The sequence below is a fragment of the Crocodylus siamensis genome, chromosome 3 (genome assembly GCF_052110815.1).
Source record: "Crocodylus siamensis isolate JL-2025a chromosome 3, ASM5211081v1, whole genome shotgun sequence".
Taxonomy (NCBI): domain Eukaryota; kingdom Metazoa; phylum Chordata; order Crocodylia; family Crocodylidae; genus Crocodylus; species Crocodylus siamensis.
The window spans coordinates 115930773-115954766 of record NC_143397.1 but is presented as its reverse complement, the minus strand read 5'-3'; the positions used below and the strand labels follow the sequence as shown (position 1 = coordinate 115954766).

Here is a 23994-nt window from a genome sequence, read left to right as displayed (position 1 = left end):
TTTATCATGGATTTTGGGTTTTTAATCAGAGAATTTGTAATTTTTAAGCACAGAAAACTAGGATTCCTGATCACGACAGCCACTCTTGAAGTTATGAAAACTGTAGTGTTTTGCTAAACTAAAACCAGAAGTCATCCACTAATCATGCTCATTGTGTTTTTTTGGGATAGGCCCACTGGACCCAAAAGAGGGAGCATTTTTCCTGGATGCTCCATTTCCATCTACCTGGAGCTCTTCCATTTAACTGCTATGGACTGCACAATAACCATCATGCTTCCACATAGCCACCACAAGAGTTTCTTGTTACTCAAGCCTCGTTTAATATTTTCTTATTTTCAGGATGACACAGACATATAGATCTTTAGGGTTAAAACACGTCAGGAGCTGCTAAGTTTCTCCAGGTTACTTTGAAGTTATGACCTTGCTCAGCAGGTGATGCTATCTGGCTTTCCTTCATAAATGGAGTTCACTTGGCATGCTTTCCCCTTTCAAACCAGCCAGGAGGTTGTTGACAGCCAACACAGACATGGCGCTCCTAGTAGCATAGGTGGCACTTCCAATGTGAGGCAAAATCACTATACAGGGGAAAAGACAACAAATGAGACGGGTGCGCTTGTTACACTATCAGGTGCACTTTTGTTTTATGGTATTGTCGTGCTACCTCTATGTAACTCATCTCTGTGTGGGTGCGGTCTGGGAAGTACTACTGGCAAACCAACAATTTCCCATGTACTGGTTTCAAAGTCTGTGAAATGCAGAAGAGGCTGGGGACCTCACCCCAGTCAACGTTGATGAAAACTGAGTTAAACCGCGTACACCCCAGGGAATTATGCAATTATGCATGCGTGTAATTTTGTGCATAAAACGTATGACTGCACATAATCACATAATATCATGTAATTTCCCGGGGTGTAGCTGGTAAGTGGGAAGGGGAGCTTCTCCCTGCAGGAGGCAGGGGAAGGGAGGAATGGGCATGGGGTTTGTGACTTGGTGTGGCCCCCCCTGCCACATGCCCCCCACCTGCACAAACTCCCATACCCACACCTACCCAGAAACCTCACAACACCCCCATACCTCTTCACAACCCCCACAACACATGCAACACTCCCCCCAACCACATCCCACCCCCCAAGCACCTGCATACATTTCTAAAGAAAGTTCAAATAGCGTTATATTTAATTTGTTAAAAAATGTAATTAATTTTGCATAATTTTGAATTTTTCAGTACATAATTCCCTGGGGTGTAAACTGGAGTCAGTGAGTGTTTTGCTGTTGACTTCAACATGGCCAGGATTTCACCCCGTGTTTTCAGACTGACAATCTCCACACAGTGTGGTCTACGATTATTTCCACTCTAGCTACCTATGAAGTGAAGTGCAACACATCTCATAACAAGAGAATGAAAGACAACTTTCAAAACATCATTGTTCTGGCAGTCTCATAGCTACTTGCACGATAGGTCTGTCAGCAAAGTTGATAATACATATAAGGGAGATAGAGGGTGGAAAGTCATCAAACCCTTCTATGTAGTATAAAAGCCACCTCTTCAAAAAAACTGAAATTACAAATAGTAGGAACAAATCCTAATTTCATGTAAAGGACTAAATGTATACAATATAATTATAAACAATAATGTTAACATTTGAAGACGGAGAAGTGGGAGAGCTAGGTTCTAGTTCCTGCTCCAGTAACTGCTTACAGTAATTAGAACACTATCAACTGGAGAGACCAACAGCTCCTGCTGTCCCAGGATGTCCTACAATCTGGTAGTTAGGTACTCCCCTAAGAGGATAGGGTGTGGGTTCAAATCCCTTCAGGCAGAGAGGGGAGCTAAATATAGATTTCCCACATCCTGCCAAAATGCTCTAGCCACAGAGCTATAGTGAAGAAGGGAAAACAATGACCTCTTCCTCCTCTTCTGCTCTTCTGTCATGATTTGGCCTCATTTTTCCCCCCAGCTGAAGCTTTTCAGTGAATTAGGAGCTGAATTTGTAAGTGATTTCAGTAGGACTGAAACTACACTTTTTTGGCCAATTTACTTTGCACTGAAAACGTTTCACTCAGCTCTATTCAGAGGCAGCAAACACTCTGAAGTCCCTGAGGTCTTTTTGAAAATCCCACCCATTGTGATCATTTAAGAACTTTACTAAAAATGAGGCACGTCTTGATTTGATTAAAAAAAAGCCCAAGAAAAAGATGGTTAAAAAGATGATTTACAATAATGCTAACATTGCATTTTTATATCACAGAGATACAATAATGTGCAGAGAATTTTCATCTTGCAGTTCTAAGAGGTATTTTTGTTATACAGATTTTTCTTCTAAGGAAATGTACTTTCTTTAAAGGGGACAGGCAGATTTTGGACAACTTGTTTATACTGACAATAGTTGGGGGAGACAAGGATTTTGGCAAAAGAAACGGGCATACAGTATAAGCAAATCAAAATATATTTGTAAAATTTCAAAAGAGCAAAATATACTGGTATTTGAGAATGGAAAGTACTAAAGTTGCCAGCTCAAATGCATCATTTCAAGTGCTAGAAAGAATACTCCGGTAGATCAGAAATAGTATTTAGGGGAGGAAAATGCAGTTTCACATTTTAATGATTAACAAGGATTGGAGTAATAAATAATCACACCAAGTTACCTTTTAACTAGAAGCCAACATTTCATTACCTCCTTTTATATAGGACACGTTTCTTGCTGTTTTTCTCTCTCTCTTTCTCTGACACTGTATTATCTATAATAGCTCTCATCACCATTGTATCTAGGCACATTACTATCATTAGTGGATTTAATGCTCATGGCTCTCTGTCCCATAAGGGAGGGCAGAGCTATTGTTTCCTTTTACAGATGTAGAACTGAGATATAGAACTGTTTAAGTGACTTGTCTGAAGTCACACAGGAAGTCACAGTGTATGAGAACACTAACCAAACCTGGCCCACCTGGTTCAGCAAGGACAGGGGCAACTTTTCCAGCTCTGGGATGGAATGACTCACTCCAGGTCAGAAGCAGGTGGAAGCACAGGCACTAGGACCCAACCACCACTAGTGCTTGTCCCCAGGGCAGCTTGGGGAGAACACCTGCAGCTCAAGCACCCCAACACCAAATGCTGCCAAAGCTTAGGCTGTGAACATGGCCAGTGACTGATTGATTGCACTGATCAGTGCAAATGATGGACCTAGGAAATGCATGAGTTATTACAATACGTGCTTAAGCTGGTATACAATCAATAAGGTTGCATTTAAATCTTAAGTAGTAGCCTGGGGAAGTATAATAAAAATCTGTTTATCAAACCATTAATATTATACTAGGCCAAGAATGAATGGCTGCTTTTTGGAAAAGTGTGTAACAACAACTAAAAGTAATAACTGATTTTTTGATAACAACTGAGTTGTACATAGTCAGCTACAATTCAATACAATAATAATGTGTCTTTGTTAACCTGTCATCAGCTTTGGGCACTTTCAAGAAACTTATGCTAAACTGCAGACATGTGGCTAAAAAGCAGGCCACAAAGCCTGTTTCAGACTGAACTTTTCCAGATGTTACAAATGGCTGAGTCAGCAAAGTAAAATAAACAGTACACAGCAAGTAGTATTCCCAGATAGTGAGGGAGAGAGAAGTCCTCTCTCCCAGACTTGTACTTTTCCCAAGGACACAGGCCACAGCTTACTAGCATCTTCCAAGTCCTACAAAAAACTGGTTCAGTCCAGTTCCCAAAGTCTCAGTGAAATAAGAAATGTGAATGACACCAATCAGAATATTTATTAAAATAAGCTACGTATAACTATTGGCTGCAAAAAAAGGGAAATTTGGGGAAGGCCTCAGTAAATTCAAGACAAGCTTCTGCAAGCCTGCACCCCAACTTCCTCTTCCCTCCTGTGTCTCCCCCCAGCTGGTATAGGGTGCAAATCTGTATTGCTCTGTTGTAGACAGCTAGATAGGCACAAAGTCTTATTCTTATGCTTTCGGGTGTACTCAATACAAGGTTAGAGTACAGACCTGTCTCTTGCCTCTTTATCAGACATGGATGGTAGTAATACCTTACCTGTTTAAGAGGGAATGGATAATCACTGGGAAATGCGATTGCATCTTGATTTGGTGTATAAAAGGGTAGTCAGTAAAGGAGTTGAAACTGTCCCTGAATTCTGTGTCTGAGATTGCAAAGAAGTCCTGATCAAAGATAGGCTGGAGTCTTGTATCTTGCACAGCACCGAGCTTTTGGTAACAAAACCCCATGTCTGCAGGCCATATCCAATGGCTCTGTGGGCTGTTGAGCACCCTTGCCCACAGCATATTAATAAAGCTTCTAGTTTCTTTTTAATTAGAGAGAAATGGGCCTTATATTATGGAATGATGCACTACGCAGCCTGCACTCCCTTTTCAAAAGCAAAAGTTTATATACTGGGGGATTTTGGCACTCAAAGGGTTGGGCAGTAGCTGAGCAGGGATTCGAGGGTCTCAATTTCAGATTGCAATGCTTACGGGTATGAAGGCCCCTTTGTGAATCTTGCTAAGTTCTCAGTTGATGAAATACAGACTGATCATGGAGATGTTTCAAAATGAGCCACTAAAATCCAAATTATGTAAAGTCAGTGCAGAGGTTGATTCTCATTGATGACAAGGCTTCCCCTCCTCATTGATCTTTGTAGCACATGATGGCTCAGTGCACAGAGCACCTCGCTTTTCCCTTTCCTGTAACTTTTACCCCTCATCTGAAACCATTGCTAGCCACCACCCTGCATATCCAGAGGCACATAGATCCCTGGCCCTAACCACTGAAAGCCCACAAAAAGTGAGATATGTGGGAAGGTGAAAAGAAGCACCTGCTCTCCTAAGATAAACAGTTGCCTGTAAACACAGGAGGTCTCTGTGGATCAAAAAAGGTCTTGCAACCCTATTTTCCTAAGGCAGTAGCTTACCACAGTTCTTCAGGGAAAGAAGAGGGTGTTCTGTAGGCAGCGGCTCCGGGGTTGTGACATCCAGACCAGCAGCTGCAATCTGGCCACTGACCAAGGCTTGGTACAGGTCATCCTGATTCACCACAGCTCCCCTGAAAAAGCATGGGTTACAAACACCAGTTCCCAGTCTGCAGACACTGGCAAACATCCTTAAACTTGAAGATGTGCAGTCCCTTTAGCTTCAATGGAACTAAACTGGCAGGGAAAGGCCCTTAGGGATCTAAGCACTGTATGTCACTTGTTAGTCTTGTTTAAGAATCAACACAATTGTCTGTTTTGGTTTTTTTTTTTTAAAACAGCTGCAACATATAAGTGAAACATTTCCCGTAAACAGGTATGAACTCAGATATTGTCTTCTTGGCTGGCAGTAGCATTTAAATTCTGTTTGGCCACAAACGAATTTTAACAGTGGCTGATGACCAGTTAACACATCTGTAGCCTCAAGAGAGCTATGACGTAGTCTCTGGCCAATGCCCACACCGTTCAGGGTGGCTCTTGTAATGATGGGGCCATGTTCACCCTATGAGGGGCTGGGGGCAACCCCTCAGAGAGAAGACTGTGGTTCCACAGCTAAGCAGCACTGCTTAGTGGCTCAGCTGTGCCCACCACCCCCTGCCCACAGCTTGCTCTCTGCCACCGAGCTAGCATGCTGCTCATGCTAGAGGTCACTAGACTATGTACAGGCTATTGGCTAACTGTTTAACTACTGTAACTGGAAGAGGTTAGAAGACAGTACTTCAAACAATATTTACATCCCTAGCTGCAGCAGGCCAGGGGGTGGGGAAGGACGTTAGGAGTGAGGGGCACCAGCATATCACGGCTGCTCAGTACCACAAAGCAGCACTGGGGTGGGGAAGAGGAAGACGACAATGACAGCCGCAGCCGCAGCCACATCCTGGTGAGCAAAGGGAGCAGGGGGAGCGCTTATTTTCCATGATTAAAAAACCAAAATCAAATGTCAAAATATATAGGTATTTAGAATTTATTATTATGATTGAGGCACCAGTATGCTTCCAAATTGTTTTAAAATTATAAATATATCTGTGACAAACTGGCACCACAGACTTCCTAGTGCCACATTTCTTGAACTCTCTATGTTTCCTGAAGGACTTACTGTATGTCGCAGTCAGCTAAGACTCTGGAACAATCTTTTTTTCTACATTTTTCTACATTCTGACCACCAAAAAAGGTGTGTGTTTTACCTGGGGGTGTATGTGAAAAAATACAGTAATATGAATGTCATTTGGGCTTCTTTTAGAATCAGCTTTTAACTGAGGAGAGAATCCCAAAGGGCAGCCACTCTTCAACTTTCAAAAACGGTCATAACCTGATCACATTAACCTTCCTGCTTCTCATTGAGAAAAAGTGCGTTTTCTTTTTTTAACTCCCATCTAACAAGAAAATGGCAGACAGCCATGCTACAAAGCCAAAAAACAGCCCCCAAGAGCTTCTGCTCTGAGCCAACATATATACTCATGGTCAAGACAATTACAAAAGAAACCCTTGAAATCCATAACGCCTGGATGTCTGCATTATCTCTATGACTCTTTTCACTTGCTATTTAGGTTCACTTGAGTGACAGAGTAGCACATTCACCTGCTTGTGTTGATGAACACCGATGTTTTCTTCATTTTGCTGAAGAAATCCTTGTTGCACAATCCTGCTGTATCAGGAGTTAGGGAACAGGTCACAACAACAAAGTCCGACTCCTCTGCTAGCCTAGCGAGCGGAACTGAATGGAAAACACAAGCATCATGAGTTCACTTAGAGGTTTCACTACTCTGAGATCTATCCCACTTGCATCAAACAATCATCAGTGAGTTACTATTGCCTAAGAAGATCTCATTAATCCCACCCCAGTAACCAGAAGAAATCAGGTTGACAGCTGAGTGCAAAAACAACATCTGGACAAGGTACTATGTTTGCATGGGCACCACTTCTTTGCTTTTAAAGAATTTAATTGATAAAGTTTCCTCAATTAAGAAAATAAATTTACCAATTCTTGCCAGTTTGCCAATTCTTGCCATCCCGGAAGTGGCTATAGTATATATTTCAGGTGTAGCATACATAGCAAAACATCACCTTTATATTTTAAATGAACAGTTAAAAGTTTTGTAAGCACTGAAGATGAATTTAATAGATTTTACAACTTTCACCAAAGGATGGGATGAGGAATATGCAGATTACATTGGATTTGCAAAGAAAAGAACTAACCCCAACAGTAACTGCTATTTTTGTAATTGTTTATTTTTCACAGAGGTATATCAGAGCCAGGCAACACTGCAGGATGATGAAAGGAAAAGTCTGTCCAAAAAGTCTGTGCATTATACTGAGTGCATGCATTACTGCTGATCAGAAAATAAAGACCCGATATCAAAATTAAGTAATCTGGGGTAAAATCTTGGCCCTGCTTGAAATCAACAAGGCCAAGATTACACTCTTGCCATTGTCAGCACTTTTGGCCAATGAGATATGGACTGTGGTTTGCTCAATGCCTGGACAATGTCATCCCTGCATCATCTCCTTTATTTTGTTTGCTGTTCTGCAGGCATGAAGAAAGGTCTGGAAAGAGATTATTTGCTCTTCCAACTCGATTGGCGTTTCTTACCAAATTCAGCTTCAAACTCGGCAGCACCCTCTGGTTTCGGATGACGTCCAGCATATAGAAATCTCTTGACCCCAAACGGCTTTAGACGGTGTGCTACTGCCTGTCCTAGAAACAGGAGGTCATCTTTCTGTAAGCTTGGGATAGCCCCAGCAGAGCCTGCCTTCCCCAGCACATGGGTAATCAAACACCTCAGCAGCATTTCAAAGCAACCCATCTCCTCAGCTCTCTATCAGATCTCTGTTGCTCCAGCATCTTTGGACAAGACCACAGGATGCATTCCACTGTTCACTCAAGTACAATGAAACTAATCACTTCTTGAGAGATTATTTTAAGTGCCCCAGCTGGAGGCTGCTGTACCCTTCCTGCCAAAGTTTCACATTTGTTAAGAAGATAAAGTGCTCTCATTAGTTCCAGGGGAAAGTGAACATGTTTGTAGCAAAGGTAATCATGGGCCATTAAATCTGAAGTTACATTAGAGAGCAAATTTTAGGGAAGAAAACGATTCCATGACCAACTCCACAAGCTAATGGACAAACCGGTCCTCCTCTCTACCATGGACTTTGGGATGTTTACTTAACTGAAACACAGTTCTGTGGTCTTGTCCAATGGGAAGAGTCCAGTTTGTCTGGTTTCTGATAAAATGAAATACACAGAGCTCTTGGAGTTTAAGATCTAAACTTGAGTGCAGTCAAATCACTGTTGGTAAAATGGAGTCTTTTTTAATCTCCTCTTATTCACCCTCTGCATGTTAGGGCAGAGGCAAGTGGGAGCAATCCATCAGTTTTGGGGTTAAATGTCTTTCTCTAGCAGTTCTTGTCCAATGCACTCCTATTTTTTATTTACTTTGTTGTTTCTACAAATGCCCTGGCATTGCTATCACAAAGTTAAATATAAATGTATTAGTATAACAAGACATGAACTCCTATGGGTTAAAGCATAGATATACTCAGAGCAAAACTCAGAGTAACCACATGGGCTAAAGATTACAATGAAAAATTGTCAGAGTAATGAGAAAGAGAACTCTACAGGCAAGGATTCTTCCTTCAGAGCAAGAAGCAGCAGACAAAAAAACCCTCAATGACAGAAGAAAGTTTTAACAGGGATAAAGAACTGAGTGGACTATTAAAACTACAGACAGATTTAGACTTATCTTTCACTAAAATAAGTAGACTTATTTTTACTGATCACCAAATTAGGTATTTTAATCAAACACCAAACTGAACCCTCCTCCATCACTAAGAGAGATATACTAAGACACAGTTACCTATTCTTCCCAGCCCTATGATCCCGACAGTGCTATCAGACAACCCATATCCACACATCCAGAAGGGCTTCCATGTTGTCCAGCCACCACTATGACAGGAAATAACATAAGAGCAGAGGTGAGACAAGAGCACAAGAAGATTCCACCTTATGTACTGGCTTGGGGTCTAGATATGAATGACACGACAAACTGTGAATGGCATAAATGCAGTACGGATAGTAACCTGTGTGTCATAAGCATGCAAATGGAGATGTTTTAGGGGCCTAGAAACATGAAAATGAATAAATGTGAGTGACTCTAATGAGCAGAAACACGAATGTCTGCATGGTTCCTGCTTAAAGCTACCTTTGCACTCCCTTTCAGGGGCCTCGGTATAGATTAGATAGACTTCAGGCCTGATCTAACTTGTGCACTGTTACTGAAGCCTTCTGGGAGCAGCTGCACTTCAGTGACCTCTGGTCATAGGCTCAATGCACTTCCTACAGTAGGGACTAGGAACAGGGCTGCTTGTTTTCTTCTGACCATGGAGACAGCCTACATAATACAAGGGGACTCTTAGGGAGGCAAGTCCAACCACCTTTAAGGCTTCTTTGCACTACTAGATACTCTCTATCTGCATCCCTGCATTAGAACAGAAATTTAGACCTTACAGTTTATGCCTAGACATAAACAGACCTAACTAACTGGGATCACAAGATTTCAGCTACTGTAGTGTAAATCCAAAGTGAGTGTAACATGCATGGCCTCTTCTGTATCTATTTGACCTCATTCATGCATAGAGTGCTTTTACAGGGGTATACTGTTCAGCACTACACTCGTAACTCATTCCAGGGGGTTGTTCCAGATTCACAGTGAACTTCACAGGACTCAGAGCCCAGTGCTAAACTGCAAATACTCACTTCTTCACTTCCTCCACTGATTCTGGCAGCCTGCGACACGTGGCTAAGAGCAAAGCTACTGTAAGCTCAGCAGTAGCATCTGTCAGTATGTCCGGGATGTATCCCACACGGATCCCACTGCAATCCAAAGACAGCACTGTGTTGTGCAAGGGACAACTCACAGCAATCCAATTGCCTAGCTTATTTACATCTTGATCAAAACCTGTTTGTGCTGTGTCTAACTCTTTCAGGTATTTCTTCTACAAAGGTGCTTACATGCTTCCCACCCTATCACCACATTATTGGAGCATCTCACAAACAACAATGAATTTATCCTCACAAGCCCCTTGAGAGGGAGGGAAATGTATCACGCCCATTTTACAGATGGAAAACTGCCACACAGCAAAATTAAGGTCAGATCCTAAAGGTATGTAGGTTCCTAACTCCCAGTGACATAGTCTTTCAGGATTGGGACCGGATTGGGACCTAAGTGACTTGTCCAAAATCTGTGCAGAACCAGGGAATAGAACCAAAATCTTTTGGAGTTCCAACTCAAGACTTAAACTAAAAACTAGTCTTCCTCCTTTTGAGTTTGGTTTCACTGAACTCATGACTACTTAATTCATCAGATGACAGGGTAGACACAGAACACATCAGAAGAAAGTAAATTCCATATTTAACAGCTGCTACAAGAAAAGTGAACTTTACCGCTTCTTAATTTCTTCCAGAGCAAGATGGTCAAATCCTGCAGACATTGTGCTGATGACTTTTAGGTTGGACCCTGCAAAATACAAAGATAGCCCTCTCAAAATTGACAGCTCAAAAACAAAGAAGCCTGTTTAAAGAACACCAAAACAATGAAAGCACAGACCTAGGTGACAGGTAGCAACCTGTGGATTCAAGTTTGCACATTTTTAACTTTCTATAGTTACCAGCAATACCTAGGAGGGCTGAACTGAAATAAGTTAATAACAAGGAAAGATACCTCTGTGTCGGGTAGTTCACCATACATACTTGGTGGCATTTTGTGCACAATCAGTTTAACTCTCCCCTTTATAGTCAACCTGTTTTCTCCTGTGCCAAGATTCAGTCTTATGATAATCTACTTTGTTAAACAGGCAAAAGAATCATGTGAGCCTTACGACTTCTGTCCAAGCCAGAAAAGATTTTTGGGTGAGATACCGTGAGACTTAAAAAAAAAATCTCAGAGAATTTAATACAAAATCAGACTCTTCTACCTGGAGTCAGAAGCTGAGCCTGGACATCTTCTGGAAGCACTAAGATGTTCTTATCTGAGCAGGCATTTAGGAAGCAAGGCTAACTTGGGATACCACTTCAGGTGCTGTTTTATATCTCATTTTAATACTCTACCTGAATTTGTAAATTAATCTTCTTCTTATCAGAAGCTGCCTTGAACCTTTGCTTGGAAAGGAATTATATATATCTAATAAATAAATTAAAATGCTTTTAAAAAATACTTATAAGACTTTTACCAAAAAATTGATATTTTTGAAGAGTTATGAGAATTGGCAGCACCCTTAACTAGGGAAGATCCAGGGCTGGTCCTTTATTAAGAGATTTCATCTCCATTCCTAACTCTGCTTACATCTTTGAGCCCTATAATCTTATTTGAGCAGAATGAGGAAAAGTGGTTATTTAGTGGCTATTCTTCTGGGGAAATCATTTTTGGATAGGGAAGGTATTAATGTAAAAGGAAAAGGACAGAATTTGGAGGACACTGGGATAGTGGCCAAGGCCAACTTCACATCTTACCATCCTCACATATGTGATCGAGGAACAGGGTAAGATCAGTAATACTGAGCTTAAGGAGTTGTATCAAAGCATGGTAGCAATGGGGAACACAGCTAGCCAGCAACAGGCTGAGACCTGGGTGTCATGGATACCCTTCAGTACCGCAGTACATTCTCAACTACCAAAGCCATTGGAGCCTCTCTTTCTGAGCATCGACATACCCACCTGCTGCATCCAGGACTTCTTTGTCTATCCTGTCTGACAGAAGACAGAGCAGCCCATGTTTTCCAGCTACCCTGGCCAGCAGTTCTGACTGTGGGATAGGTTCATCTGAGTCCCATTGTTGGATGGTGCAGCTACAAAGGACACAGAAAAGTCACAATCGTGTTAACACAAAAGACAAAGGTTTCCTGCCATTGCAGTGCCCTGTTCCAGGTGGTTTTACTGCATTTAGCAAAGGGTGGGATGGAAAGCAGAAAAACAGAGGGAAAAACACTATTTTAAGGCAAGAACACTGGGGTCCTTCCTTTCTTGCCCTGATGATTTCTCTTTCCCAGGTTGGTACTAGGGCTTAATTACAAAAACACACCCAGAAGGGCTGTGCAAAATGGCTATGTTTTGTTTCTGTTTTGGATTTGGCCGTTTTGGAGGATAGTGATTTGTTTCGGCATTTTCGATCACTGTTCTGTTTTGATCTGGCCAGCTGCTGTGTAAGTGCCAGGTGGGGCATGGGGGCAATCCCCACTGCACCCACTGCATGGGGGGGAGGGCGTGCTGTGCCACAGGACCTCAGAGGCCCTGATCACCACTGCTACAGCTGGTGAGTGCAGGGTTTTTTTTCTTTTTTAAGTGCTGGGAGGCTGGAGTCGGGTGGCAAATGGGGCCGGGCAGGGCAGCTGTAGGGGCTTCTCTTGTGTGTCCTCCAGCTGTGCCTGCTTCTGCCTCGGCCGGGGAAGCCGCGGGAAAAGCCCCCATGGCTGCCCTGCCCAGTCCCATTCCCTGCCTGGTCCCAGCCTCCCAGCACTTTAAAAGGAGGGCTGCGGGACTGTGCTGGACTCTTCCCGGATGGGCCCCTAGATCTGCGTGCAGAATGACAGCAGGCTGCCATCCTCCCCCAGACCACTGGGAATGGAAGGGACCTCAGGGACAGATCGCAGACACTGGCCAGCTACAGGTGTCAGTATCAGAGCAGTCCTTCCCCTACACTTTTGAATTTCTGTTTCCCTCCAAGCCCACCTCTGAAACATTTCCGAAACGTTTCAGATGGTTTGGTTTTGTTTCAGAGATGTTTCAGAGCCTTCTGTTTCATTTTAGATTTTCTGTTTCGAGTGCCAAAACACCTCTGAAACGAAATGGCTGCTGAAATTTCGCACAGCCCTAATACCTAGGGTACAACGGGGCTCTCTCTAATACATACGCACCAACTGCAAGCTGATCTAAAAATGATACAACAAGTTCTTTTAGAGCTGACTAAAGTTCAAGCTTTAAAAAAGAAAAGGAAAAAAACTTAGATTTTTATTTAAGTTGTTTTTCTGTTGTTTCTTTACAAAATGAAACTGAATATAATCAAATTGCATTAAGGCCTATACTTATAACCTCTCATAACAATTAAATAAAAAATGTTTTATTTAAAGCCTCTGTCAAATGCTTTGTATTGTAAGTTGTGTGCTTTTCTCCATGAAGGAAGAATCAAGAAAAAAAATCTAGTTTTTATAGACTACTTCTTGTCTTTGATTACATTTCAGCTAACATCCCAATGCAGTTGCTTGATCCAAATTGTAAACAAATCTAATAAAAAAGCAACACATCGTTTTCTAACTTAGTAACATAAAATTATTAAGAACCTGAAAATATTAAGCTATATGTTTGCTTAAAATGTATATAATTATAGTGTAGCTTCCTAAGGCAGCAAAAAGATGCACCAAATCTAGTAGAATGGTTCTATTTTGTCATAAATCTACATGCTTTGATGGTTGTCAGCCAATGCGAATTAACCTTTCTTTAGGAAAAAAACCTGAAATACAGATGGAAAAGGCAGTTAAAATTGATGATTTAAACTGAGGCTTTCCACTTCACAATTTAAATCATGATTTACGCCAGAGACTTAAGCCAGTCCACTCTGCCTTCTTTCAATGACCACAGCAGTCAGCTGAAGGAGAAAGACGGATAGTGGGATTTCTTAGTGCTTACAGCTAAGAACATTTATCCTGTGACATCCTGGCAGCACATGCTCATGTGAGCACTAAATTAACCCCTGGAACATGCTCTGAGCTGAGCCTCCAGCACCTGGCTGCTACTTCACTTTCAGCTCATTCATATTTCTTCTGCAGCAAGTCTGGAGTGACTGTGACCATATGATATTTGTCCTGCATCCTTTTCATTGGCTATCTATAAATTGGGAGAGCAATGCTGGAAATAGCAGTTGCAGTGTGCCTGATATTAAGTATGCATCCAGAGCTTTGCTGGGGTCCCACAGAAAAAAATATTCTTGTCAGTTTTGCTTATGTCACTAGGATGTTAATATTACAGAACAGCTACAGTGGCTCCCAGGATTTCTGGCTCTCCAGTGTCACAGACTCCAGGAACACCTTCTAGGACTTCCAAGCTGCTTGTCCCAGCTGTATGGCAGTCTGCAAGTTCTGAGAGCTGGGGTTGCAGCCAGGGTGCTCAGAGCTTTCCAAAACCCTGATGCAGAGGCAGGAGCTAAACCCAGGTTAGAACTGGGGCCTGAGATCCACCACAGAGAGCCTGCAAGCTCTGGCTGCACCTTCTGGAATCCGCAAAATCCCCAGCCCTGGGACAGTCCATGTGCTGGGCTTGCCCCCGAGCTGTGGTTCTTTGTACTTTCAGAGTTTCTGGTCCAGGCCCTCGTGGACATACCCTGGCATGAAGGCCAAGGAAATGCTATGTCCTTGGCCATGGATCAGTCTGCTAGGAATCTAGGCTACAACACAAGAGAACCTTGCTTTGGACTTGGCAACCATTCACTGAACAAGAGCTACTTCACAGCCCCAATGTGTCAGCATTTGTCAAAGCAACTTTCTTTCTTATCAGCTGTTACCTCCTAAGCCTCAACCTTTAAGGTGTTCTGACATGACCCAGTTTCTGGGTTCTCACCATCAAGACTGAGTCAACAGCCCCTTGCTGTGGAGGGCACTCGGGTGTGGAACTGGTCCTCCCTTAGTACCAATCCAGTCCATTCTTCTGTTCTTTTAAATAGTATCTTACATTTTCTTCTGGTAGCCTGCCGGGCATGTGGGAGCAACCTTCCTTAGTTCTTACATTCCCCCTATCCACTGCTGGCACCACTTAATGGTGAATTTATCTTTGTGACCCACACCCCTCTCCACCCTGTGCAGTACAGAAATCCCATCTTTTCCACTGTCGAGAGGAATAAGAGAACCAAGTGGTGCGGCCAATGTCACACACAGAATGTATGGCAGAGATGGGAACAGAACACAAATCTTCTGCAACCCTGCCCAGTATCTTCATCCACAAACCATACATTCTCCATTCACAACCACATGAGAATCTCATTCTGGACCCTGCCCGATTTGCAGTTTTCAACAGGGTGGGATATGCTGCTTGTGGGAAGAATTCTGAGTCCGTCTGCTGTTCAGAACAGTGTCGACAGAACACAGGATGGGCAGGGGACTTCTGCATCATCAAGTCCAGTGCCCTCATCCACAGGCAACCATTTATCCAAAGAATCCCACATCCAGTAGTCTAGGGATACAAAGTGCAATTATTGTGACGTACTCTAACAGCCTGAAACTTCTGCAAAAGATCTGTAAGGCTACATGCAATTTAAAGAAAGAGACTGCATAACCACTTGACTCATGTGTGCAGCCCACTAGTTTTGCAACACTTCATAATTAAAGGAGAAGCCCATGCAATGAAACATTAAAAATAATCTGATATTAAATGTCTGCTGCACAGTGTGAAAGTAGTCCAGGTTTTGACACTGAACTATCAGCACTTGTGCCACTGAAGAATGCTATTCAAACAACAGCAACAGCACAGTGATGGGTATAGACATCTTTAAAACTATGGGTTTTTCCTTGTTTGTAAACATAACATTATGGAGGGGGAACCCCCTCCCCAAGAGCTGTATTTAGGAAAGCTGAGATGTCTAGCTTCTGATAAAAGTTTGTCTTGCTTCTGAAAGGTTTTGCCTGGAAAGCACTAGATAGGAGAGGCAGTCAAAATGCTGCACATCTCAGGTTCTTCTCTAAGGGCCCTGCTACTTGCTCAAATTAAAGCTGGGTACAAACCAGCTGTAGCGCTCACTTTGTAGCTGGTTGGCTCTTTTTATAGCTGGAGTCATTTTTATGATGTGATCATTACTATGCATGTGTGGCTGGTCTACATTTATTGCAGTTAATTGTGTAATATATGTAACGGGTAGCAAGGGCCTAACTGTCAAAGCAAAGTTAACAAAAAAACCCAAATCAATCAAGTAACCCCTGGCCAAGGAAAGAAAGAAAAATGCCAACTGGCAGCTGCTTTCTACCGGCAACTGAAATGAATGCTCAAACTCTCACTGATTTCAGCTGTATGAAATGTGGACTCTGATCCTAAGAGCCGTGCTAAGGGGTGAATCTAGTGGAAGTTACACAATCACACGGCACTTTTACACTTGCGGGGGGAGGTGACACTTTAAGTAGAGCGGCTCTAAATGAAAGCACCGCGGTGTCTCCTGCATCAGCGTCCCCACGCTTAAGAATGGCACCGGGGCGACTGAATTACAACTCCTTCCACGAGCTTCAGTTCAAGCACCCCCACTGGTAGTTTTAAGCACGGGGGACACTGATATGCAAGATGAATCGAGGACTAACCGAGTCTGCTCCAACACACTGGAGCAGCCTTGGCGCTGGTGTACAGACGCCCAGAGGCCTGGGGCGGGCGGCTAGTAGGGGTCTAGTCCAGCATTTCTCCACCCCTGCAGTGCGGTGCAAAAGTGGGCCACAAGGACGTACTGCAAGAACGGCGAGCAAGCTTTAAAAATGGATTGTCCTTGAAAAGGAGAGAAGCGCGGGGGACCCTGGCTTTTCCCTTCCAGGCTGGCAGCGCCAGGGAGCCCCACACATGCCCCCGCCCACACGCGCTTGGCGCGGCCTCCCCGCAGCCTGCCGCCCCTCCACAGCACAGCACCGCCCGGCCCGGGCCCGCCCCCACAGCACCGAGGGGACGCCCGGCCCAGACCCGGGCCCGCCCGCGCCCCCTTACGCGCCAGCGCGGGCCAGGGCCGCGAGCCCCTCCGGCGGGAGCCGCCGCGTCACGAGCGCCTGCATCAGCCCGCGCCGCCGCCGACTCTGGCCCGCGGCCCGGCCGGGCCCGCCCCGGGGGAGGGGCGGCGCGTTGGCTCCGGGCCTGCACCCTGCCCGGGGAAGGAGCCTGCCTACCAGGTGGAAGCGAAAACAAGTCACTTGTAGCACAGATGTGCTCGATCCCGGACAAAAAGACACTCACTTAGGCACAGCAGCAAAAACCAACAGAGGAGCCAAGTGCGCCCGACTGTCATTACAACGGAAAGCAGCTCCCTTGCAGCTGGGCGAGCTGGATCTAGCACCTGTTGCTTGGCCGGAAGGGATTTCCCCACCCGAGTCCCTGCTCGCCGCGTCCACACCTCAGTCAGGACGCGTAGCCGGAGCGGCAGGCCGTCTGCGCCGCAGGGCTGTGGGGCCAGGAGCAGACCCGCAGAAGAAAGGCCGGCTGGATGAGTGCGACAACCTGTAGGCCATCGGAAAGGAGAGAGGGTCCCTCTCTCGCACTGGTGGACGGAAGAGTTTAGAAGGGATCGGGCAGGTTGTAATGAGCTGCACTGTCAGTTGACTCCCTCGTTTCTACCTGAATAAAAAATGCTGCTGCTCCCAGGCAGCTGGTTTTAAACTTGGAGTAGACCAACCCTCGAAGTGGGGCATCACCGCAATCCCCGTGGGTGACTGGTGCTTCCTGAGACTTGGTGGGGGCCCAGGTTGTGAGCAGCATCAGTGGCAAGTGGCGACCACCTGCAGAAGCTGGCAGTGGTGGCCAATCTCAGGGAGGGCACGTGCCCCCTGCCATGCCTCCCTTACCAGTTGCCTATGGTAGTCCCAGAACCACCTCTGCTTCTCCCTGTTTTCAGACTAACATGGTTAACTACCTCTCCATCTCCCACCTTGTTCCTCTGCTTTAATGCACTCCCTAGCAAGCCACGAGTGCAGTCACTAACTCCACTTCCTGTACATTCACTACAATGGGGTCTGCCCTAGGAAGGCGAGGGCACCAGGCAGGCCCTCATTGCAGCACCTGGTCTGGCATGTTTTGTGAAAGGCCTAAGGTACATGTCCGGGGTGTCCAGGCATGCAGGTGAAAGGAGGATACCCAGTGGCATGTCTGGTGGGGAAAGAATCCCACCTTCTTTCAGCTCAGCTCTGCTTGAAACAGTAAAAATAAGACACCCTGAAAATCTGCAGTTTTATTCAGTAGCGGAACTGAGGTGGGGAGACCAGGATAGTAGCGTTGGTGCTAAGTTATGTGGGAAGAGCAGGAAAATAGCTGCTGCTGCCATGCCAAGAGCACCAGCAACCAGCAAGTCAAAGCTGCTCATGTGTTGATGGTGCCTTGGGCATCAGCTGCGCTGTTAGGTCTCTGGTATCATGGTGAGTGGATGGTGCTCAGTGACTTGAGTACCACCGTGATATCTAAACTGACAGCAGTAGGTAGCTGCAAACCCTACTGTACAGCCACTGGCCATTGTTTTGCCGGTACCCCGCCCACCCCACCCAGCATATATTTAATGTCATCCTCTATTCAGCAGAGTGACTCAACTCCCACCTTTGCTGGGAACTTTGCAGTCCCAATTCTCCTTGCCCCTCTGCTTCCTTTGTGGCAACAATTACCCCCCCGCTCCCATTCCTGGTTCCCCCCCTCCCTCTCACCCTAATGAGAACCCTTCTCCTGCCAAACTGTCCCAGCCTGCCTGAGGCTCCGCCATGTTTCTTTCCCTGGGGGCTCTGCATAGTCTTGGCCTGGCCCAGCAGACTGCTGTTAATCCTCCTCCATGCCTAAGGGTATTAAGTGTTCAGCAGTGATAGCTGGGTGTGTATGGATGAGGGAGGCCTATGCTAATGTTGAAGGTTTGTTTTCATGTCTGTGCTCAAGCCTGAACATCCAAGCCTTATAGCTTACAATAGTTTGTCCCCAACACAGTCCTAACTCCCCTACACTTTGGCTTATCATCTTAATGCTGTTCCCTCTCCCTACGTGGCCTTACCACCTGCTTGTTGTCAGTACCACCATAACCTATTCTCATTAGGGTTTAGGAAGTGAATCTGCTCCATGCAGGTGCACTAGGATTAGGTTGTGGCCCATGTCATGTGGTTCTTAAGTCTGGGGGACTCCCAGCTTGGGTTGGAGTGCTTTAAGAAGGAGCGTGCAGTAGGAAGAGGCAAGTTTATTGGATAATATGTTGGCCACTGAGCAATGGGCTACTAGAAGCTTCCATTGGTAGCCTAGTCCCTAGTGCATGGATGCTCAACCTCCAGTCCATGGAGCCATGAGGTCTGGCCTGTGGGGATCCTTATGGGTCAAAAAAAAAATTGGCAGTTCAGGAGCAGGGGCAGCTCCATGCGGCCAGCCCTAGCCCTGCCTGGGCTGTTGCGGCACAGTGGGGTCAGGGCTTTGCCTGCCCCCAGCATGTTTGGATCAGGTCAGGCTGTTCCTGGCCCCCTCCAAGCATCCAGATAGGAGCTGTTCCACCATGCCCAACCCCTCCCCACATCTGGATCAGGGCTGGGCTGTTCCTCATCTGCTTTGCACGTTTGGATTGGGGCTGCTCCCCCAAGCTCTGCCTGCCCCCATAAGTGTCCTGATCAGGGCCACTCTGCCCCACCCCATCCTGCACTGCCCGACTTGATGTGTCAAGATCAGGGCTGGGCTGCTTCCTTTGCAACCCTGGCTCATGCTGATTGGGACCACTCTGCTCCTCCCCTCTTCGTCCTCCCCAGCACATCTGGTTCAGGCCCAAGCTGCTCCCCACAACTGCCCCTGGCATGTCTGGATCACGATCCTCTACTGCACAGTTAGCTAGTACCTGTTAATATAGGTCCTTAAGTGATTACACATGTTGTCCATCCTTAAGGCCAGCTCTGATTGAAGGTAAGTAGGAGAGTTGGGGTTTTCCTCCCTTGCCTGCTAGGGCATAGAAGAGAAAGGTCTGGTTGGAAAAGCCTCTCTTCTGACCAAAAGTCCAAGGGGCTTGTATTAGGACTTTTGGAGACAGAGCATTTCAGCTGGATTCACCTTGGCAGACTGGCTCAGGGCAGATGTCATGTCACAAGAGGATGCAGAAAACAAAATCAAGACCAATCAAAGCCATCACCGTGGTGCTTGAGCCCAGGTGAATGTGCACTTTATTGTCACCATTCAAGCCCAACTTGCTGAGTCAGACCAACCTCATTTCATCTTTTCCCCTATCATTGATTCTACAGCATCCCTTTCTGACAGACATTTGGTGGTCTCTCTGCATACTAGCTGGCTTTGTATGCGGAGAGATCTACTGACAAGCTATGGTCGAAACTGCACCCTCACCTACAAAAAGGCATCCCACTCGTCTTCACTGTCCAATGCAGCAATGGTGGAATAGTCTATGGAGACTGGAAGAGGGTGTGACTTCAGAGAGCATTAAATGGAGATGTTTAATCATTTCAGGGCCAGTGAAACTGCAAAATGCTCAGAAGGCTCTCAAATTTCCTAAAGCTGCCAGCATTGCCCTGGTGAGATTATCTCAGACAGTCAGGAAGGTTCACTTCAGAATAAAATGACTGTAAATGGGTCCACCAGTCAGTTGGACTGAATAGGCTATCTTCCCTTCAAAAAAACTGGCATATCTGAAATGTAGATTTATGCCATATGAAAATTCTCCCCTTCATCTTAATATATTGACATAATGTAAATGTTCAGTACAGAATATGTCTTTTCCTGATTCCTACTAAAAACAATCATTAAATGTACACCTGCCTTGAACCATTATTTCAGGTGACAGCATATATTCACAACAGTACTAAACAAATTACTCCCCCCAACTAATTTATTTGATGGATTCTCTTTCTGTTTGCGGGCTCCATATCTATAAAGGAATTACAGTTTCTGCAGACGTGTGTATTATTCATAATTATTACACAATTATTTTTAAAATTATTTTGGCTCTATAGATTTTTTTTCAGAGTGGTTCTTGACAAACATTGCTATTGCCTACTTGTGAATATGTCAGTTAATTGGGATTGGTCAGATTAGTCACATGGCATTCTTTCTATTCACTGGTTGGTTTTGTACAAACATATCTGTTGCAAATGGTAATGCCCATTTCCTTTTTGCAAACATTTGTGCATGTAACTTGCACATTCCATTCCTGTGCAATGAACAGAAGGTCTGCATAATAATGAAAGCAACTGTAATAAGATTCTGGTTTAGAGCCCTAACAAAATAGAGATACAAATTGGTATGGTATAGTACGGTATGGTATGGTATGACTTCTTGTGGCTTAAGATGCTCATTCAAGATAAATATACTGGGCAAAATAAAGCAGGGAATGGAGACTGGAATTACATTACCTAGAAACACAGGTTAGAAGATAACTATGTTTAAAGCATCCCCTTCTTCAGCCCAAAGTCAGAACTGTCAGCAGGTGAATTACTAAATGTACTAAGTTAACCACTAGATGTCTCCATTGCCCCCACCCCAATCACTCAGCAATGTGTCTAGCTGTGTGCATGAATCTTGCAATATGCCAGGAACCCCTGGCATAAAACAGTAGCATTGAATGTACTGAGGATATGTGGAAAGTGATGAAAGCAGCCAAGGCAAGTGAATAATACGTCGCTTTGCCAGTAGGCACTAAAACATAGGGTAATTATTATCAGCCTGCCTTTGCCAGGGGGAAAAACTGATGAAGTGCTCCCTTAGTAGCACAAGGTGATGAGCCAAATCATGTGCTGATTTGTATAAAGGTATGTCAGAAAGCATAAACCAGTACAGAATCAGTTTTTAGGTCGCTTCAAATGTGGCTGGATAATGAACTGTCAATTGAGCTGTTGAGAAAAGTACTCCTTTTCTGGCCGTGCTTTGGGTGGTTCAGTAGCTAAGCAGAGGGCATGGGACAACTTGGAGCAAATCCTATTCTGCCTCGTAGGTATCTAAGTGGATATTGGCATCTGCCCAAAAGCTTGTCTAACCTCTCCCCCAACTAGACAGTGGTCCAATAAAATAATGTCACCACCAAAAACCCCCCCTTGTTTCTCACCGATTTCTTAGACTGTTGTTGTCTATTATGGCTACAACAACACTCTAGCCTTTAGTTTGAGTCACAAAAAAGCATCAAGGTGGAGGACCCACCCATAGATTCATAGATGCTAGGGTCGGAGGGGACCTCAACAGATCATTAAGTCCAACTCCCTGTCCTGGGCAGGAAAGAGTGCTGGGGTCGGATGACCCCCGCCAGATGCCTATCCAGCCTTCTCTTAAAGACCCTCCAGGTAGGGGAGAGCACAGCCTCCCTTGGAAGCCCATTCCAAATTTTGGCCACTTACCTTTGCATGAACTGTTTTTCAGAGGATTAATCTGCCAGGGTAGAATAGGATTGCATTTAGGCACCTAATCTATTTACAGGCCTAATTGGTGGAATAAAATCAGGCCCTTTCGGTACCTGTGTATGCGTGGGATGCCTGCTCTGACACATTATAATCAGAACTCGTCACAGGAGACTTGAAATGAGCCTTCTCGAGTGTTCTAATTAGAACACCCCAGCAGCCTCGCTGCCATGTGTATTCAGTGCCCCCATATTTCAAAAGGGCTGTGGGGATGCTTTAATTAAAGTTCATCAAGTGAGCTTTAGTTAAAGCACGCCCGCCACTATTTTGAAGTGTGGGATGCTGAGTACACAAGATACTTAGGGCATCTTAAATTAGACCGGTGCTTGGGAGCTGTTCTAAGTAAAATGCCCCTCCCTGAGCACATGTATAGACACCCCTCGTGTTTAAGTCCCAGCTCTGGGAAGACTTTGAGGAGGTCACTTAAACCCAGCCTTTTGAAAATACAGATAGGTGCTGTTTCCGAAGTTAGGCTCCTAGGCACACTGAAAATCTGACTGGGTGCCTAACTTCAGGGTTAACTGCAGAGTCACCTCTTTGAAATCTGACACAGGCAACAGGGGGCTGGAGCCTGGCTGTGGGCAGCATGGAGCTGGGGCCAGGGCCTGCTGGCAGCACGGAGCTGGGCCCCGCAGAAGCATGGGGCTGGGGCTGCGGCCGGGCTGTCGTAGCACTGGGCTGAGGCTGGGGCTGTGCAGGGCTGGGGCCTGTGGCGGTGGTGGTGCTGGGCCTGCACAGGGCTGGGGCTCACTGGCAGCATGTGGCCGCAGCTGGGCCTGGGCCCAGCTCAGCCCCAGCTAGCTGCTGGGGCTGTCAACAGCGCTGGTGCCTGTGCAGGTCCCAGCCCCATCCTGACACTGCCGACAGCCTGGGCCCGGCAGCGGCACTGGGCTGGGGCCAGCGGCGAGGGCTGAGGCCAGGCCCGCTGGCAGCTTGGGCCAAGGCCAGCAGCAGCACACGGCCAGAATGGTCCGGATGGGGTTGGGGCCTCCACAGCCCCGGCCCCGGCCCTGGCCCTGGCCCGGCATCGGCACTGGGCTGGGGCCAGCAGCGGCAGTCTTAAGGGCTGGGGCCAGACCCGCCAGCAGCACGTGGCTGGGGCCAGCACCATCTGTAGCACCAAGATGGGGCCAGGGCCCGCACATGTCCAGCACTGCAGATGGCCCTGGCCCAGCAGTGGTGCTGGGCTGGGGTAGGCAGTGGTGGTGCCCGGTCCGCTGGCAGCACATGGCCAGGACCAGGCCTGCCGGCGGTGCCGAGATGGGGCCAGGGGCCGTACACCTCCATGGGCCCAGGCCCCAGCCTCATACTGGCACTGCAGATGGCCCTGGCCCAGCAGTAGTGCTGGGCTGGGGCAGGCAGCGGTGGTGGAGGTGCTGGCCGGGGCCAGGCGCACCGGCAGCACGTGGCCAGACCCGCTGGCAGCGCAGGGATGGGGCCAGGGCCCAAGCAGGCCCGCAGGCCTGGGCCCCAGCTTCATCCCAGTGCTGCTGACTGCCCTGCCCTGGCAGCGGCAATGGTGCTGGCCAGGGCCAGGGCTGGGGCCAGGCCTGCCAGCAACATGTGGTTGGGGCTGTCTGTAGTGCCGGGATGGGGCCAGGGCCCTTTCAGGTCCGCGGCTCCAGCCCCATCCCAACTCTGCCCCTGGTCCCAACCCTAGCGCTGGCACTGGGCTGGGGCCCACAATGGCAGTGATGCCGACTGGGGCCTGCTGGCAGCATGTGGCCAACATCACGGGGTTAGGGCTGGGGCCATCAGGGCACTGATATGGCCTGTTGCCTGTGGGCCTCAGCCCCAGCACCATGCTGCTGGGTGGCCCTGGCCCCACAGCCCCAGCCCCTCACTGCCAGTGGGCCCAGGCCCCAGCCCCATGCTGCCCACGGCCCTGGCCTCACTG

General features: G+C 46.4%; 1 protein-coding gene across 1 annotated transcript; it reads right to left on the bottom strand.

Moving 5' to 3' along the window:
* Positions 1-296: 296 nt before the first annotated feature.
* LOC149868710 (glyoxylate reductase/hydroxypyruvate reductase-like) lies at positions 297-16838 on the bottom strand. The gene is made up of 9 exons (XM_090039060.1): positions 16696-16838; positions 11692-11822; positions 10423-10495; positions 9736-9852; positions 8837-8925; positions 7573-7677; positions 6561-6696; positions 4926-5056; positions 297-575 (listed from the first exon to the last, which is right to left on the bottom strand). The coding sequence occupies exons 1-9, from the start codon at positions 16758-16760 to the stop codon at positions 454-456; spliced, it is 969 nt and encodes a 322-aa protein (XP_089895186.1). The 5' UTR covers positions 16761-16838; the 3' UTR covers positions 297-453.
* Positions 16839-23994: the final 7156 nt, after the last annotated feature.

Bases quoted from the DNA above. Each gene is read 5' to 3' on its own strand.
- LOC149868710 (XM_090039060.1), bottom strand. From the start codon at position 16,760: ATGCAGGCGCTCGTGACGCGGCGGCTCCCGCCGGAGGGGCTCGCGGCC. The intron at 11,823-16,695 runs GTAAGGGGGCGC...TGTCCTTTGTAG, and splicing joins GCCCTGGCCCGCGCTGGCGC to CTGCACCATCCAACAATGGG. The intron at 5,057-6,560 runs GTGAATGTGCTA...ATGCTTTTTCAG, and splicing joins GTGTTCATCAACACAAGCAG to GGGAGCTGTGGTGAATCAGG.